The sequence below is a fragment of the Montipora capricornis genome, chromosome 9, assembly GCF_036669925.1.
Source record: "Montipora capricornis isolate CH-2021 chromosome 9, ASM3666992v2, whole genome shotgun sequence".
Lineage (NCBI taxonomy): Eukaryota > Metazoa > Cnidaria > Anthozoa > Scleractinia > Acroporidae > Montipora > Montipora capricornis.
Window position 1 is genome coordinate 34,577,278 of NC_090891.1, and position 19,127 is coordinate 34,596,404.

The 19,127-nt window shown below is 40.1% G+C and overlaps 1 protein-coding gene across 1 annotated transcript in view; it reads left to right on the forward strand.

The window, feature by feature from the left end:
- The window catches only part of LOC138016506 (uncharacterized), a 78,939-nt gene that overhangs the window by 38,831 nt on the left and 20,981 nt on the right, over positions 1–19,127 (forward strand). Inside the window, exons 50-82 of the mRNA XM_068863663.1 lie at positions 31–180; positions 406–555; positions 1,054–1,176; positions 1,336–1,488; positions 1,628–1,777; positions 2,171–2,293; positions 2,374–2,523; positions 2,717–2,866; positions 3,060–3,209; positions 3,293–3,415; positions 3,512–3,661; positions 3,925–4,074; positions 4,435–4,557; positions 4,766–4,888; positions 5,193–5,342; positions 5,509–5,658; positions 6,213–6,362; positions 6,478–6,627; positions 8,303–8,452; positions 9,987–10,109; positions 10,234–10,383; positions 10,460–10,609; positions 10,708–10,830; positions 11,246–11,395; positions 12,450–12,572; positions 13,114–13,236; positions 13,349–13,471; positions 14,197–14,319; positions 15,638–15,760; positions 15,873–15,995; positions 16,525–16,647; positions 18,074–18,199; positions 18,789–18,904. Coding sequence (XP_068719764.1) covers positions 31–180; positions 406–555; positions 1,054–1,176; positions 1,336–1,488; positions 1,628–1,777; positions 2,171–2,293; positions 2,374–2,523; positions 2,717–2,866; positions 3,060–3,209; positions 3,293–3,415; positions 3,512–3,661; positions 3,925–4,074; positions 4,435–4,557; positions 4,766–4,888; positions 5,193–5,342; positions 5,509–5,658; positions 6,213–6,362; positions 6,478–6,627; positions 8,303–8,452; positions 9,987–10,109; positions 10,234–10,383; positions 10,460–10,609; positions 10,708–10,830; positions 11,246–11,395; positions 12,450–12,572; positions 13,114–13,236; positions 13,349–13,471; positions 14,197–14,319; positions 15,638–15,760; positions 15,873–15,995; positions 16,525–16,647; positions 18,074–18,199; positions 18,789–18,904 — 4,517 coding nt within the window. The remainder of the gene's footprint in view (positions 1–30; positions 181–405; positions 556–1,053; positions 1,177–1,335; positions 1,489–1,627; positions 1,778–2,170; positions 2,294–2,373; positions 2,524–2,716; positions 2,867–3,059; positions 3,210–3,292; positions 3,416–3,511; positions 3,662–3,924; positions 4,075–4,434; positions 4,558–4,765; positions 4,889–5,192; positions 5,343–5,508; positions 5,659–6,212; positions 6,363–6,477; positions 6,628–8,302; positions 8,453–9,986; positions 10,110–10,233; positions 10,384–10,459; positions 10,610–10,707; positions 10,831–11,245; positions 11,396–12,449; positions 12,573–13,113; positions 13,237–13,348; positions 13,472–14,196; positions 14,320–15,637; positions 15,761–15,872; positions 15,996–16,524; positions 16,648–18,073; positions 18,200–18,788; positions 18,905–19,127) is intronic.

The window sequence follows — 19,127 nt, forward strand, 5'->3', positions numbered from 1 at the left end:
CGTAAATTGAACATATTAATTGCATTTTAGATGTCAATGAGTGTTTCCCGGATCTGATACCCACTGGCTACCAGCATCTTCGTCACAACTGTCATGGCGATGCCAACTGTTCAAATACGGAAGGATCGTTCTACTGCAAGTGTCATACAGGATACTCCGGAGATGGAGTCGCTTGTGTTGGTATGATTGAAGTGTTCATACATATTATGAGTTGTTCATAAAAATTCAAAGAAAATCTTGGGCTCACTCTTGGTCAGTAACTCAAGTATTAATTGTCTTCAGAGGGTGCAAAAGCCATATCTTGGATCTGAACACCGAAATTGAATTCCATTCTAAGAAGTCTACAAAATTGTGCTTGTTTTGATGTTTCTTGGACATGATTAGTACTTGTTTTCTTTCCTTTAGATGTCGACGAATGTAACCCATCCGGGTTACCCTCTGAGTACCAGAAATTAGGAAATCTCTGCCACAACGATGCTAACTGTACAAACACCAAAGGATCTTATTATTGTACATGTCTCCAGGGTTATTCTGGAGAAGGGTTTTCATGTGAAGGTGAATAAATTATTGACAGGTAGAATAAATCATAACTGAATAGAGTGTAAGTTGTAGTGCTAAGTTTTTACCCCATATGAAACATGTGAGCGTTAGCCCTACTGATGGAAACGGGCCCACACAAGGACAGAGAAATTCTCTGACCAGTGTGGGAATTGAACCCACGACCTTCGGATTAGATTACCGCTGCTCTACCGACTGAGCTACAAGGTCAGACGGAGCAGGCCGTGGGAACTGAAGATCGTAAAGTCACGGCAATGAACATGTACAAGTACAAGGGAGGATTACGTTTTTGCAAACGTTGGCCGTGTAGCACTTACATTTCAACAGACTTAACTGAATAGAGTGTAAGGTGAAGTGCTAAGTCATAACCAAACTTCAAAGGAATCCAAAAGGTAGCAGGAAGTGATTAATTAAACCTTTTAAGAAACAAATCAATGAATTGCCACAAGGAACGGATTTACAGGACATAAACGTTTCGTATTCATTTTTTGCTAGATATCGATGAATGCGCCTCTGGAACACACAATTGCCACGCTGACGCTAATTGCACCAATTCTAAAGGGTCCTTCTTCTGCACATGTCATACCGGATACTCTGGAGATGGAGTCATGTGTGTTGGTGAGGTTTTCCAAATGATCAGTGACAATCAACGTCATCTTCTCATGTAAAGAAATAATGATTGAGTTCTTGGGAAAATACACACAACTTTCTTCAATTCTCGACTATTGCAATGAAAACCCTTTGAAAAACGATTGTTTTCTTGATTTTCGCCATTAGATATCAATGAATGTCATGCCGAGAGCTTGGCTGTTGAACATTATAGCAACTACTCACACAACTGCCATTCCGATGCCAACTGTACCAACACCAAAGGATCTTTCTACTGCACTTGTGATACAGGATACTCTGGAGATGGTGTTACGTGTATAGGTGAGCGACGAAATCCCCAGAATACATTCATTTTTTCTTAAACGTAGCCGCCAATAGAAACATGACCACGTGATATCTTATCTGTTTCCATTCGTCTGTGGTAAAAGGGTTTGTCTTACGTCTATTCTTTTCTTCGTAGATGTCAATGAGTGCTTCCCTGATCACATTTCAAATGAATATCAGCATCTCGCTCACAACTGCCATCCCGATGCCAATTGTACCAACACTAAAGGATCATTTTATTGCATGTGCTTAAATGGTTTTTCTGGTAATGGAGTGAATTGTGTGGGTGAGTTTGGCATTGGAAATAAACTGGGTTTGTTGTAAGTTCTGTTGTTTGTGGCGTAAATTGTGGCACCATAACAACTAATCGCACTAACTCCTGATCCATTTTAAATTAAGTTACATTAAGGATTTTCTAGAAACTAATACTAATGTGATAATGTTAAAATTAATTAACCATACTCACTTTTCTTTCTTTAATCGGAAAGTGCAAAACAACCGATTATGCTCCACTCGTTCAAGGAGATTTCGATTACAAACAGCTAACCCAGATTAACTTAAATTCTTGGTTATGGAAAAACTCGAATCACAGTGGAAAGTGGAATATAATTACATTACAGCGATGGCTGTGTACTTAATAAGAATGAGTGTTCTATTTATTTTCTATTGGCTTTTTAAGATATCGAGGAATGCGCAACAAATACGGACAACTGTCATGCTGACTCTAATTGTACCAACACCAAGGGATCATTCTACTGCACATGTCACCATGGTTACTTCGGAGATGGAGTCACCTGTTATGGTACCCTTATTACTTTTATCACTTGAAGCCGCTAGCATGTCACTTGCCTTTCACTCAAGTATGAATTTTTATATCTTCAGATGTAAATGAGTGTTTCCCTGATGAAATTCCCATGAATTACAGTCGTCTCCGTCATAACTGTCATGGTGATGCCAACTGTACAAATACCAAGGGGTCGTTCTACTGCACGTGCCATACGGGATATTCTGGAAATGGAGTCATGTGTGTTGGTAAATTGAGAGAACCTAGTGTCTTTATTGTAAGATTTTTAAGGCGGGTCTGCTTTTAACTGCTTTGTATTTCAAAGTGGATACTGTCCAGATTACTCTTTCTTGATAGCTGATTCTTCACAACAATTTGTAAAAAGTTGTCGTAATGGTGGCATAATGTCTTATAATTTTTGTATTTTTATTCTTATTTCAGATATTGATGAATGTTTCCCTGATCGAATATCAGACAAATATATTGATTTTGCCCACAACTGTCATGTTGATGCCAACTGTTCTAATTCAAGGGGTTCCTTTCAATGCACGTGTCATACAGGATACTCTGGAGATGGTGTCATGTGTGTTGGTAATGCATCCGACCATCAACATTCTATTTTAGGGACTTTGATGAGTTTTGATCTATTTTGATATACTTGGACTTTTAAATTCGCTGAGAAGAGACCTAAAATGACAATTTCTGGTTTTGAATTATTTAATCGGTCTCAAAATATTTCTTTTTGTTTACCTTGAATCCTTTGTTTAAAATTGTTATCATTTAGACGTAGATGAATGTGAACCATCCAGATTGTCTTCAGAACATGCATACCTGGCCAACGTTTGTCATGAGGATGCCAATTGTACCAACACCAAAGGGTCGTATGATTGCGACTGCGAAGAAGGCTACTACGGAAGTGGACGAGAATGCAAAGGTACTTAGCCAATGTAAGCTAATCTCGGTAAATCTAGTAGCTAAAATGGGAAGTTACTCGGATAGTTATTTTGTTTTATGCAGACGTAGACGAGTGCACATCCGGAGTTCATAACTGTCACACAGACGCCAACTGCACCAACACCAAAGGGTCATTCTACTGCACTTGTCATACGGGATACTCTGGAGATGGAGTCACCTGTCAAGGTATTTTAGTATAATCAGCATGTGTTTTAAAGTGGAAAACATGTAAACGTTTGGTGTGATGCTCCTCTCTTACCTCATTTATCTCATTTCATTTAGACATCAGCGAGTGCCAGACGGAAGCATTGGCCCCTTACCATTACAATTATTCCCACAACTGTCATGCTGATGCCAACTGTAGCAACACCAGAGGATCATTCTTTTGCACGTGTCATACCGGATACTCTGGGGATGGCGTTTTTTGCGACGGTAGACAATTCAAAAGCGTTTTTTATTTGATTACAAGACGTTTTACAGGTCTATGAGTACGTCATACTTTTTGTTTACCTCATCTTCATTGCAATCATTTTCATCGTCATCGCCATCATTATCAAAATGAGTAACAGCAACATGAACATCATCAACATAACGTCATCTTTATTTAATGAAAACCTTAGATTTAATTTGGAAAATGTATAGAAAGAAAATTGTGATTGCGGCAAGTGCTATAATAATTTTTTCCCCCTTGGCAGATATAAACGAATGCTACAAAGACGATATATCATCGAAATATGCCCATCTCGCACACAACTGCCACGAAGATGCAAACTGTACTAATACCAAGGGATCTTTTTATTGCACATGCCTCAATGGGTATTCTGGCAACGGTGTCTCATGTGATGGTACGTATACGTAACTGACAACCATTCCAAGTCATCGGTTGCCCAGCGTGAAAGCGCAACTGACACACTCAAGACAAAAGTTCTGCGAGACAGCAAAACAATGTATAAAAAGTGCATTTCAAATAAGTTCTATCTTCGCCGGACGTGCACCCGTCTGTTTTTTATATATTTATAATTCTTATTTTTATTCTTGTTTTTTTCGTGGCTTAATTTAACCAGCTTGAGTTAGGCATTAATTGTCTAACAAACTAACTCCTGATCCATAACTATTAACTATGTCTAACGAATTTGCTTCGCTTCTTTGCCGTCAACAAGAACATCAATTATTCGGTTGCTTTATGTTTTTTTTTCTTATGCTAGACATTGAGGAGTGTTACTCAGACATGGACAATTGCCATGCTGATGCCAACTGCACCAACACAAAAGGATCGTTCTTCTGTATGTGTCACACAGGGTACACTGGGAATGGTGTGCTGTGTAGAGGTATGAACAAATCTTGGTGTGAGGTATAGGGTAGTTAGTATGGGGTAGGTAGTATGGGGAACTTTATGACGCGATTAGTTCGAGTTGAGCAATGTTTATAGGAGCACCCCAAGCGTTGAAAGCACGTTTACTGACAGAACATTACCGTGAAAATGGCAATATTAAATCCTCTTATTGATGCGCACATATTCCTATTACTACGTTTCAGACATAAATGAATGTGTTGGTGGAACTCACAACTGCCATGTTGATTCTAACTGCTCTAACACAAAGGGCTCGTTTTACTGCACTTGCCTTTTGGGTTATTCAGGGGATGGCGTCAGCTGTGTAGGTATGTACGGATTCAAAATCGTGGATAGACTTAGATTAAAGTAGCCCTAAACATCCAAATTTACAATCCCAATCACAGTCGAATGTAATCTATGTAACCTTTTGAACACTAGATAAATCATCTAAAACCAAACTGGCTTTAATATGTTATTTGTATCTATAAAAATCGTGGATTGATCTCAGAATTTAAGAATATCAGAGAAATGTTATCTTATGCTATTTTCCAATGGCTAGAGCACAGTATAATCTCTAACACATGGCAACTAATCTGTTATCAAGGCATTATTTTTGCTTCTTTTTTTCAGATATTAACGAGTGTTTTCCTAGTGATATTTCCAGTGAATATAAAGAACTTGCCCATAACTGTCACAATGACGCCAACTGTACTAACACCAAAGGCTCATTTTACTGCTCGTGCCACAGCGGATATTCTGGTGATGGAGTCACATGCGAAGGTGAGTATAACTTTTCAGTCGGCCTTATTTAACACTCGATAGATTTGTTGGCACCCAGCTACGTACTAACCAAAATATCCTCTTCTTTTTTGAGCTGAAGAAATCAGGAGAGCTGGTTTTTGGAGGTTCCTATTCATAATGGTTTTGACACGGTCTTATTTTTCAGACATCAATGAATGTTCTCCAGGCGGATTGTCTTCAGATTATAAGCACTTGAACCACATTTGCCACGATGATGCAAATTGTACTAACACCAAAGGATCCTATTATTGCAGCTGTTTGTTGGGATATTCGGGAGATGGGGTCACTTGCCAAGGTAATCCGCATAATATAGGTCCGCACTTTCTCTAAAATTCGACTTGGTCAGCCCGCTGATTGGCCTGAGGAAGAACCGTGTTCTTGGGTATTCCAAAGGCTCAGAAATAATGCTTAGATTTCGATCATACTTCGCATCATGGCTTTGACAACACCTCTGGCATTTTTCAGATGTATCGACCTTGAGATTGCAGCACAAGTGCAACCCCTCCAAAAAATTATGTTTTGCACATGCTGGCAATTGAAAATTCGTACTTGCAGTCATACTCACAAATCATTTTTACTTATGCAAAGATCTCATAATAGACGAAAGTAATAACTTTTGTAGATAAAATTGTCGTACGAATATGTTGGAATGCTTCAAATTTGATTAGAGGTTGCCATTAACTTGCTCCTTGCATTTTTAAAAGCCGCACAACATAATGGCCCCAACTATTACCTATGATCTGTTCCAGTGCGTACCGTGGTAAATTGCAAGTCAGGGTTACGGTGCGATGTGAAGCAGCTTTCAGCTCTTAAGGAAGCGACTTAACCATTAACTATCTTTATTATCAGACATAGATGAATGCTTCCCTGCTGACATTTCGGATGAGTATAAACATCTTGCTCACAATTGTCACAATGACGCAAATTGTACAAACACCAAAGGATCATTTTATTGCACGTGCAACACTGGATTCAGTGGAGATGGAGTTGAATGCGAAGGTAGGTCTACACTTTGCAACAGTAAGTACAGTATTGTATTTCGACATTTCCTTCGCTAGAGTCATACATGAAGTGAAAACGAACTTCTCGTGGTTGTTCTTTGCTTGTTTTACAGATATTAATGAATGTCAATCGGCTGATTTAGCCCCATTCCACAACCATCTCGCCCATAACTGCCACAATGATGCCAATTGTACAAACACAAACGGGTCTTTCTTCTGTACTTGTCATACGGGATACTCTGGAGATGGAGTATCATGTGTAGGTATGTTAATGAGGTAAAAAACTATGGTAACGAACTTAAATTGCTCAGAGCTTATTCCATGCTATTTGCATTGGATAGTCAAGGTACAGATGGGTGTTCATCATTTGTTTACGATTCGCGTAATAGTGAGTGATGTAAAGTGATTTAGGCACCAAGAACGTTGCCAAAAATCTAGATAAGCCATATGACAGGGGCACCCAACGTCAATTTTCGGAAAATATCTGTTCGGCAGACGATTTGAGATCTAGAATTTTCGGAACAATTGTTGTAAAATTTCTTGCTTGCCTGCCTCTCCTAGGATTTTTGAACATCTGAAAAATGGTATAATTGCCTATTTTTAAGGGATTTTTACCCTAAAAAAGGTCACCTACAATTTTCGGGAGCCTTTTTTCTGGCTGAAATTTTCGAAAAGGTAAGTTTTGATCCCTATAGTTTTCGGATCACTAGACTTTCAGCTAGGAAATCCGAACAGATGAAAAATTTTTATAGGGGATAAAAATATGCCTATATCTACCGTTTAAATACTAAAATACGTTTAAAAATGCCATGTTTAAGTGGTTTTTAACTATATTCTCGTTGGGTGCCCCTGATATGACTACGTGTCTTTAATAATGACCATATATTCAACGTCGCTCGACCGGAACAGAAAAAGACTCACGTCAGATGAAAGATCGCCAACAAGACAAAACTTGTAGACATTTAAGCTTACGTTAAGTTGCGGAGTGAAACCTGAAATGTTTCTCTTTTATAAACGAAAAGAAAAGTTCACCTTTAAGCTACATTCCAGTTCAAAGTACTCTCTTTGCTCAGAGTGTGCTGTTAATAATTAAAACAACCGGAATGCATTAAATTTTGGTCACTTGGAGTTGTTTTGTTTTCTGTGTTTTGTCTCTTTTGTTTTACGTAATCTCTGCTCCGGTACCTACCTGCAGAAGGAACCCAAGCTGTTTAAATTGAAGACTTGAAGCTAAATGTTTATTTTTGCAGCGAATTAGCTCTTTCTTCTAAGTAATAACAATCTGGAGGAAGAAATGTCCGGAAACCATCAATGGGAATGCTATACATGTAGAGGTTTCTCTAGCCTGTTCACAGGCAGTTGTTTTCGTTTTCCCGACTATCTGGAAGCCTAGAACTATGGGTATCCATCCCAGCCAAAATTCAAATTTTTTGTTCTTAAAGCCAAACCTTCAATTCAAACATTCTATTTTGCAATTAAACTCGCAATTATAAATTCAAACATTCAACTTTTCAATTCAAATATTCAATCCGTCAATCAAACATTCATTTCGGAATTGAATGTGTGAATTGTCAAATTGAGTGCTTGGATTGACGAATTGAATGTCTGCACTGCCCAATTGAATGTTTAAATTGACCAACTGAATAAACAAAAGAACAAAGGGAACATAACAATACGTAATCAACAAGGCCTAATCAGAATAACAATGGTTCTTTTGTCTTTCGCCATATTGGTCCGGTATATGAAAGTCTACCCAGGGTTTGGTTTTAAGAACAACAAGTTTGAATTTTGGCGGGGATGGATACCCATATGGAATAGGCTAAGGTTTCTCAGGAAACCAGTCTCCGAGCTAGTTTCGTATTCAGGCGAAGTTGTTTTAACCTTGGGTAATCGTCGAATATGTACATGTACGAAAAGAGTGATTTTTCTTCCTTATAGACGTGGACGAGTGTTTTCCTGTCAAAATATCGGCTGAATATAGTCATCTTGCACATAACTGTCATGCGGATGCCAACTGTTCAAACACCAAAGGATCATTCTATTGCACCTGTTTGAATGGTTATTCTGGTAATGGAGTAGATTGTAGAGGTAAGTTTTCAGACTTACAGTATCTAATTAACATGGATGATCTCACTGAGGCAGTGCCATTGCCAGCGTTTGCTGAGTTAGGGTTAGTGTTCCTATCTGCGCCAAAGCTCCCTAAACTATTTCCTGATCTATGATGTGACTGGAATGAACCCCCTTCGCGAGAGTTTGGAAGTGCCTCAAGTTCCCGTCTGTCCACCAAAGGTATATTTACACTGGAGGTCTATCATTCCGGTACTCGGACAAACGCTGAGCTGAATTTTTCTATTTCCAAAAATCTACGAATTTCATGAAAGTGAAAGAGAGATTTCGAGGCAATGAAAGGCATAGACTACATTACAGAGATTAACACAGACTAACACATATCGTGCATTTTACCTTTCGACACACCCATCCGAAAAATTGGTTTTTGCCCTGAGCGGGACTCGAACCCACGTCTCCCTGATTACTAGTCGGGCATGCTAAGCCACTACACCATCAAGGCCACCACGCTGGCAACGCAGCAGATTAATGGGGCGACTTAGCAGCGTGGGGATCCCTAGAGCCCAACTTTTCTTCACTTGAGTGTATATCCTCGCCTCTATAACCCCAGACAGGGCTTAGAACACATGAAAGTGAAAGAGAGATTTCGAGGCAATGAAAGGCATAGACTACATTACAGAGATTAATACAGACTAACACATATCGTGCATTTTACCTTTCGACACACCCATCCGAAAAATTGGTTTTTGCCCTGAGCGGGACTCGAACCCACGTCTCCCTGATTACTAGTCGGGCATGCTAAGCCACTACACCATCGAGGCCACCACGCTGGCAACGCAGCAGATTAATGGGGCGACTTAGCAGCGTGGGGATCCCTAGAGCCCAACTTTTCTTCACTTGAGTGTATATCCTCGCCTCTATAACCCCAGACAGGGCTTAGAACACATGAAAGTGAAAGAGAGATTTCGAGGCAATGAAAGGCATAGACTACATTACAGAGAGGGAGACGTGGGTTCGAGTCCCGCTCAGGGCAAAAACCAATTTTTCGGATGGGTGTGTCGAAAGGTAAAATGCACGATATGTGTTAGTCTGTGTTAATCTCTGTAATGTAGTCTATGCCTTTCATTGCCTCGAAATCTCTCTTTCACTTTCATGTGTTCTAAGCCCTGTCTGGGGTTATAGAGGCGAGGATATACACTCAAGTGAAGAAAAGTTGGGCTCTAGGGATCCCCACGCTGCTAAGTCGCCCCATTAATCTGCTGCGTTGCCAGCGTGGTGGCCTTGATGGTGTAGTGGCTTAGCATGCCCGACTAGTAATCAGGGAGACGTGGGTTCGAGTCCCGCTCAGGGCAAAAACCAATTTTTCGGATGGGTGTGTCGAAAGGTAAAATGCACGATATGTGTTAGTCTGTGTTAATCTCTGTAATGTCTACGAATTTCAAAAAAAATTAAAAGGAACCTGATAATTTAAGTCAAGGCTAAAATGTTTATGCCTGTATTTTTTAGGCTTCTTTTCATTGTGCTTCTTTACTATTTGTTTGCATCTTTCCTGAAGACGTAAACGAGTGCCTAACAGATACAGACAATTGTCATCCTGATGCAAGCTGTACCAACACGAAGGGATCGTTTTACTGCACTTGTCATACTGGATTCTCTGGAGATGGAGTCACTTGCGTTGGTATGCTGGATCTGGAATTGTTGCATTCAAAGCGAGGAACTTGAATAAATATAAATCTTACTTTTCGTCATTAGCTGTTAGCGCGTGTTCTTTCTAAGCGATGTCTTACCCATGATTGTTTCAGATATGGATGAGTGCAGCTCGGATACTTTGTCTGTCAGTCATATAAACTATACGAATGACTGTCATGATGATGCTAACTGTACCAACACGAAGGGATCATACTACTGCACTTGTCTCAATGGCTTTTCTGGAAATGGCGTTAGTTGCATTGGTAAGATAATTGGTTTCCATTTTAATCTTCGCTTGCTTCATTCTGCCTGAATCTGTTGTTTCGTCTCGTTTTTCAGACGTAAACGAGTGTGAACCAGATTCAATCAGTGATCACTACAAATACTTGGTCCATAACTGTCACAACGATTCCATTTGCCTCAACACAAAGGGTTCCTTTTACTGCACATGCCTGACAGGGTACACTGGAGATGGAATCTTTTGTAGTGGTAAGTAAAGGTGATCTATTGTCAAATAAGGCGAATCATTTCCATTTATATTTTGATTCAGTTTAATTATATCGCATTTTGCATTGTGTTATTCCTAGATATCGATGAATGTGACACAGATACTGACAACTGCCATATCGATGCCAATTGTAGCAACACCAAAGGATCATTCTATTGCACTTGCAAAACAGGATACTCTGGAAATGGAGTTGTTTGCGAGGGTAACAAATACATCCTTTCTATTTCTTTAACGACTACAAGTTTCTCTCACCGTACAGGTTACATGGAGTTAGCTTATCAAGCCCTTCATTTTGGGTAAACCAAAAATGTTAGTGTTAACTTCTGTCACCAAAGTTAATTGAATGCAAGACAAGATACACTAAACCTAATCATCCCTAAACCGTTTATTGCACATTTCCACATAATTACAGCGCCGTAACGCTCCAGTACCAAATATTCCTTGTTCTGGACAGCTTCAAGCAAAACGAGGGAATGTTTTTGACCACAGATGGACTTAATATACGATAGCAGTAACAGCTAACAGTAAAAAATTGTTGGTATTTTGATACCACAATTTTTTTCATTATTAAAATAGTTAACAGTAGCAATTTGTTGGTTACGTGTTTAAATTGCTAGACATCAACGAGTGTGCACCAGAGGGTCTGACATCACCACATTCACATTATGCTCACGACTGCCATGCTGATGCTAATTGTTCAAACACGAAGGGCTCATTTTTCTGCACATGTCACCTGGGGTACAGTGGAAACGGAGTGATGTGTTTAGGTGAGTTAAATATATAAACCTCGAATCGAATTTGTCGCTTACGATAATTCTAATGATAATGGCAATGATGATGATGATGATGATGGCCACAATGATAAACCGCGCACCGGTGGCTCAGTTGGTTGAGCACCGGGCTGCCATGCGGGAGGTCGTGAGTTCGACTCCGGCCGGACCAACACTCGGGGTCTTTAAATAACTGAGGAGAAAGTGCTGCCTTTGTAATTACATCCGCAAATGGTTAGACTTTCAAGTCTTCTAAGATAAGGACGATAAACCGGAAGTCCCGTCTCACAAATAACTTCCATGTTCATTAATTCCCTGTGGGACGTTAAGCTATTCTACACTATTCGAGAAGGGTAGGGGATGAAGTTCCCGGTGTTTTGGCTGTCCTCTGTGTGTATATGGGTGGGTGGGTATAGCAGGTCCACATCAGCTGAATAGCTGCCAAAAACTTCAACCTGCTTAAACATATAAATAACAATAAATAACAAACTTTATGAGAGAGTAACGCTTGACAGTATCTAGAAGAACTTAAATTATATAAGTTGCAGTCATAGTGAAATGATCGAGTTCATCATTGAAGCTTTATTGACGAAGTTACGGATGGACTTTCTAAATGAAGTTATTGACGACTCTTCTGTCTGGGCAATGAGTCATAAAGGCTCAGGCATGGCAAAAGTGTCCCCGCCCTCGGTTTTACCATTGAATTGGTCAAAGGCACCGTATTCTCTACTTGTACAAATCCCATAATACACCTCTTTTGCCCCCCAAAATTTTGCATAGTCATTGTTTGCTTTTTCCCCTGGGACATGAAGATGTCCCAATAGAAATCGAAAACAATGCCTGGGAGGGAATTCGCCTTGTAAGCGTTGGATTACAGTGCACTTATTAAGCTTTACTTTATCTTATAACAGGAACCATGACAGTTTTGTAAAGAGTTTCATACTGTTTTATCTTCTGTCAGCCCCTTAAATTTCACGAACAGCCCGTAGAACTTGCAGAACTAGAACTGCACCAAAAAGGTTATGCTGCATCAATCCTTGTTCTCTATCAGATATTGACGAATGTGAAAGGAAAACGGATAATTGCGATATCAATGCCCATTGTATTAACACTAAAGGGTCTTTCAAGTGCAATTGCAATACTGGTTACTCCGGAGATGGCGTTCTTTGTGAAGGTAATTCTCGTTAGCTTTTACTTCCGCAAAGGTCACTTTGCCTTCTCACCGTTGTGTACTCCATGTTTCCTTGTGTGAAGTATTGGTTTTCTTTTTTTCGGAGGGGGATGAAGGGGGTTGAGGTACAAATAAGGAGCAGGGCACTAGAGGGATGAAGGATTTGTACTTTTCATTGTTTTAATTTCATGCAATGTGTTATGTATTATGAAGACTGGTCAATAAAACGTACAACGCAAGCTGGCAGATCAACACAACTAAAGTAAGGGCACATGGAAGCTGCAACCAACCTGATCGTAATACGGAATCAAAAATTAGTGTAACGCTTAACATGTACATTATAACACTATGTGCTAACAACCCTAAAGAAAAGTAGATAAGGGTCTGATGATAGCCCTTGTGCAATATCTTGTACTGTAAGAAGTGGCTACGAGTTTACGAATCAAGTTTCTGAAGGAAAGGATACCAGTACTTTATCAAGTACAATATATGCTGTAATTTGCTCCTATGAATACCATCTTTGTCTGTGCTTGTATTCTATCAGATATCAACGAATGTATGGATGATGTTCATGACTGTCATGCAGACGGTTTTTGTACGAATACAAACGGATCATTTTACTGCACATGTCATGTCGGTTACACTGGAGATGGAGTTAACTGCACAGGTAAGAGGTGAAAGACCAAATCCAACGTTTATTGCATTGGTCAAACTGATTTTTAGTGAATACCTGACACGATTACTCCTTCACACAAAATGGTTTAACCAACAAATTATAGACATTGAAGAGTGTGACTTGGGCGTCCACGATTGCCACCAACACGCTACGTGCACAAACACAAAAGGATCATTCACGTGTAGCTGCAACCGAGGATATCAGGGAACTGGGCAGAAATGCTTTGGTAAGCATCAACATTTTTCTGCATACCGCATTTCAAACGGCTGTTACTATTCGTTGATTCGTCAGAGTCAAACAGTGCAAATTGGTGTAGAAGCTTTAACTACAAGTAAACCATACGCGTACTTTTCCACATTTACATACTTCCACGTATTTATATTGGTTACTCCCTCGAGGCTTTTCGGAATTAATATTACAATAGTAGGAATAGTTTCTAAAGAGGCTTTGGTGCGCGACGCTTTGATGCAGTTTACAGTCAGTTAGAGAAGTGAGAGATGGCTCCTTCTAGAACAAGGCCAGGTCATTCCCCCAAGTTTTTAAGAATTCTGAGCATGTTCTGGCAATTATAATGAAGGAGATGGTGGATTTGTTAAGGTTCCATGACTTGCAATTTCTTCAGTGTCAAGTTCTTTAGCGCAGGGGGACCAATTGGGGACACTATACATAGCAATGAAATGTTCGTTTTTGAGGAGAGGGGAAAACCGTACTATCTTTGGGAAAACCTCTCGCAGAAGAGCAGAGAACCAACAACTTAGCCTTCATGTGACACCGAGTGGCTGGAAATGAAACCCGGGCCATATTGGTGGGAGGCGAGTGTTCAACACTTGGAAACCTACCGAGTTTACAAGAGTATCAGAGTAAAAACGCAGACAAAACCAAACCTCTTAATGATTTGTGTGATGTTATGGTGTATACATGTACTTTGTCGTGTGTTGTGGTTGTTTGTAGATATCGATGAATGTAAAGTTGACCTCGACAACTGCCATGCGGATGCGTTCTGCACTAATACGGACGGATCTTTTAACTGCACTTGTTTACTTGGCTACTTTGGGGATGGAGAAGTATGCGAGGGTAAGCACAAGAAATGGAATGAATGTGGGTGGTAAATACGAGAACACATTTCAGTTCACTAAAATGAATATTGGTAAACTGCAACAATCCTGTTGGTTTGAGTATTCCATAAAGTGTATTGAACCGCGCAAGCCATGCTGTTTCTTTCCAATGGTTGTCCATATAACTCGAGTCTCCCAGGAGTGAAGAGATGGACGCCAAAGCCTAACTCTTCATTTCCCATCCCAACCTGTATCGCTTGAATTGCTTTTAAAAGAACGTGAGTTAAAAGTTACCCTGTACAATGCGTGCGTGCAAATTCCTTCTTCCTTTATTTGTATAGTTTCGAATTCATCAAGATTATGCGAATCGGCGCGATTTTACACTGCACACTCTGTGTGCACCTTTCGTGTAGGTTTAAAGATCTGCGAATGTTTTCCCTAACGCTAAGGCCTACCTACGCAAAGGCGACTTTTTTTTCAACAGCTGTGGTCAATGCAAAGGTGGACTATGTATGATTAGTGCAGGGCGAGAGATCTAGTGAAGCTATGATCCTCGCAGTATGAACGCAATTTTAACAATTGAACCTCGCGATACCGGTGCAACGATCTAACCAACTGAGCTATGAAGCCACTGACATTGGGAGCTGGTCATTTGTGGGTTCTAAAATATGATTCATTTCATATATCATTACATCTGAGAGAGATCTGTCGCTTCGGGCATTAGAAAGAGGGCCTGTTAGCCTTTGATGTTAAAGTGCCTATCACCTCTACGCAGTTTTTCACTTTATTTATTCTCCAAAATCGTACCAAATACATGTTTAAAACCTTTGGATTGAAAAATCACTTTTTTATTTGCTTTGAGAGACTGGAAAAGAGGCCATGACCATGTAATGAAGGAGAATGGGTTCGATACTGGGTTGACGTCACAATAAATTTGCATCGTACGTTTTCAAAGAACTATCACGATGCAAAGCATTCTGTGACGTCAACCCGGTTTTAAACCCATTCCCCCTCATTTCTCGGTTATGGATCAAAGTACGGCCACTTTTTCCGTCTTTCAAAGCAAAAAAAAGAGTGAATTTTCAGTCCAAAAGTTCTAAAAAGAACACAATGTATTTGGACGATTTCGGAGAAAAAATAAAGTGGAAAACTGTGTTGAGGTGATTGGCACTTTAACAGGAGGACCCATTTAGCTATCTAAGTGCAGTTTAAATCTGATCATCCTCGCTGTTGATATCGTCACCTTGCTTCTCAGTTTTTCTGAAAAACGGTTTGACTGTCCCGATGTTCCACTTCAAAAGCTTTGTTTAACTTTCTTCCTTTCGGCTTTCCTTCAGATGTCGACGAATGTGAATCAGACACCCACAATTGTAGCTGGGGTGCGACGTGTTTCAACAATAAAGGATCGTTTTCCTGTGCTTGTTCCCCAGGCTTTTCAGGAGATGGTTTTCATTGTGTTGGTAGGTGTATGTTGAGAGTGACGTTGTACGTACTGAAAGTGCTCTTATTCTTTTTTTGCTAATTTTTAGCGACTAAAATTATCCGTCCGTTGTTTACACTAATTAATTTCAGATATAAATGAATGCCTAATTGGTACACATAACTGTCACAAAGAAGCTGAGTGTTCAAATGCGAACGGCACATTCTACTGCAACTGCTCTAATGGGTTTTTTGGAAATGGAACACACTGCGGAGGTAACTAACATTTGCATTTTAATAGCGATTGTCCATACCGTCCTTAGAGCAACATATAATCAGATCATTTTCGTTCAGATTGCTATGGTTCTGTTTCATAGATGGTTATATTCGGTTAGTTAATTGTACTCGAATTTCTTGATGCCTCACTTCGCGATCCGCGGGAAAAAAAACAAGTCATCCCTTGGGTACGCGAACAAGTAGAAATAATTAACCTGCCTTTGTACTTTGATACTCTTTTTTCTACTCTATGGGGAAATTGATTGTTGAAAACCATGGTTTGTTGGACGTCGTATAAATTACCGGGCCAATGTTTTAAGAAATGTGGAATAGCAGTAATATTTTGACTGAACTTGCAGTTGAAGTATCATCAGAATATCATGAGTGAAACAGTTTTTGCAATTGTCATAAAACGGACCGGGCAAAGTTTAGGTGTAAGTGTCAATGTTCTACTTTAATTTCATCCAATTTAATCCAAAATCCGCACTTGATTTCCCTTCAATTAATTTGATTTTTTTTTTATTTGAAGATGTAGACGAGTGCCTTGTGGGCTCAGATGACTGTAATGGAACCGCTCTATGTAACAACACATACGGGAGCTTCACCTGTTATTGTCTGCCGGGGTTTCGTTATAATGGAACGAGCTGTTGGGGTAAGAATTATGCAAGTAATTTGCTTCGACACTCCTATCTTCAGTGTGAAAAAAATTAATACAATTTTGTTTTGTTTCTTTTTCTGTTGTTCTGGTTGGAAATGAAAGAAAACGGAGCAGCTGTTTAGAATTTCGAAAAGACTTTTTAACTGGATGAATAAAAGTAGCAAGAGTTCTAAAACTAAATGAACAATTGGGAACAAAAGACGAACTTAGTCAACTTAAATCACAAATCAGAAGTTTTAGAAGTCAAAGTCAATTTATTTAACGTCGGTAGTTCCTTCAGTTACGCAACTGGTATCAATGGAAGATGACGGTGCGCCTTTTAGCCCCCTCCCTCTGTCAGTACTCCGTTTCACGGATATTTAAAGCTATAGCTACACAGATCAGAGGAAAGTGGAAACAGACGTTGAAGTCACCGAGGATCGAGCCGGGAACCCCTTGCTCCGAAACCCTCGCATTAGCCAACTGAGGTACGCCTGCAAATGTTGGTTTTTGAGGAGAGGGGAAAAGCGGAGTACCCGGGGAAAAACCTCTCGGAGCAGAGTAGAGATCCAACAAACTCAGCCCACACACGGCGTGGAATGCGGGAATCGATCCTGGGCCACATTGACGGAAGGCGAGTGCTCTCACCACTGCGCCAGCCCTGCTCCCCAGCTCCCGGTACACTCGACCGGGGAACGTAGCTAAAAAAACTTAAAGTGCCCCTAACCCCAAAATACTTTTTTCGCTAAAATGAATCTTTGCACCTGTTCGAGACGTATTGCGGCCAATTTTTCCTTTTTCTAACAAATCCTGCCATTTTATAGGCTTGAAAGTTGCGAAAATCCAAGTATCTTTTGTTCACGACCGAGTCAGAAGGGGAGTGGTGTATTCCTGATTTGACGTCACAATCGACTTTGCATGCATTTTTACAAAGAGTTAATGCAATGTAAATCAGTTTGTGACGTCAAATCAGGAATAGACCCATTCCCCTTCTGACTCGGTCGTGAACGAAAGATGCTTGGATTTTCGCAACTTTCGAAGCCTATAAAATGGCAGGATTTGTTAGAAAAATGAAGAAATGGCCGCAGTGCGTTTCGAACCGGTGCAAAGATTCATTTTAGTGAAAAAAGATTTTTGGGGTTAGGGGCATTTTAAGAACAATTTCTTTCGCAAATTCGAGGAATCTGATAGAGGTGACAGTTTGTAGTAGCAAGAGGCAAGCGCCTGCCCATTACCCGTGCGTCAACTCCACTCCCTCAACCCTAACGCACCTGTAATTAATTTGCCAATTCGTGTTCAGTAGCGTTGCTTCTTTGGCTGTTGAATCTGTCATTTTGAGGTCAGCCCGAAGCCCTGGGGATAGGCTGCTGTTTCAGCAAACGTTAGTAGCTTTGGAAATCATTAAGATAGTTGACTTGGGGGTATACGATCTCTTCTTCAGACATTGACGAGTGTCAAGAGGGAAAACATAACTGTCATTCGAGGCACGGTGTCTGCACCAATAAACAGCCTTTCTTTCTCTGTACATGCGCATTAGGCTACAAAGGAAATGGAACATATTGCATCAGTAAGTTGTTTCTTCTTCTTTTACTTTTACCAGCGTGATATACTGAAAGTTGCTTTATTGGCCACCATTTCTACTGGGGTTGGTAGTCACTTTACATTGTGATGACATCAAAGTCGTTCGTTCCCTTAAAGTGGAAATTCTTGTTTTGTTGTAAACATAAACTGGCTTTAGGCCTTTTAAATGTCCACCTTCTACGAGTTTGTTCATTTGTTGTGGTAAGTAGCTTGGCAAAGAAATGTATGGGTAAAGGAATGTCGTGTTCAGATATTTCGTCGTTATTATCATTTGCGGAATTCATGTGGCGATCACTCTCTCGTCGAGGTTGTCATTGATTGAGCTTACCAAGCCTAATCTGTCCAAAGCGAGCGTCATACGAAAGGGAAGGGCCCTTTTTGCTGCATAGCATAATTCAGATGTTCTAGGAAAATACGGTAATGCCTGTTATTTCAACGCCTTTAACTTGTGTTTCTCAACCCCGTGGCGTGCCAGTGTTTCTCCGGCCACTTATTGCAACAAACACCATTATTATAACACGAGTGCTACCAACACTGTCACCTGACTGACTACGGCGGTTTGTTACTTATTTCAGCTCTCAGCCAGATTTTTATGATTAATCTCAAACTTCCATCAAACACATGGCATGAGGAATTTCGAATGTCTAATACTTCGCAGTTTCAAGATCTCGCTGTGGAAATCCAGAATGGGGTATAATATATGTTCTAACATTTGTTATCATGATTTATTGCGCTAGAGCAAGTTTCAATCGATTGTCGTAAAACCAAAACCAAAGTAATTACTTTGGCCAATCAAAAAAGACAGAGACAATCCAGTAAACCAATCAAAACTCGAAGTAATTACACGTAGCCGACACAAAGGGCGGGAAAATATGCACGGGTTAGCCACGATTGGTTTTGGTTTCCGATTCTGA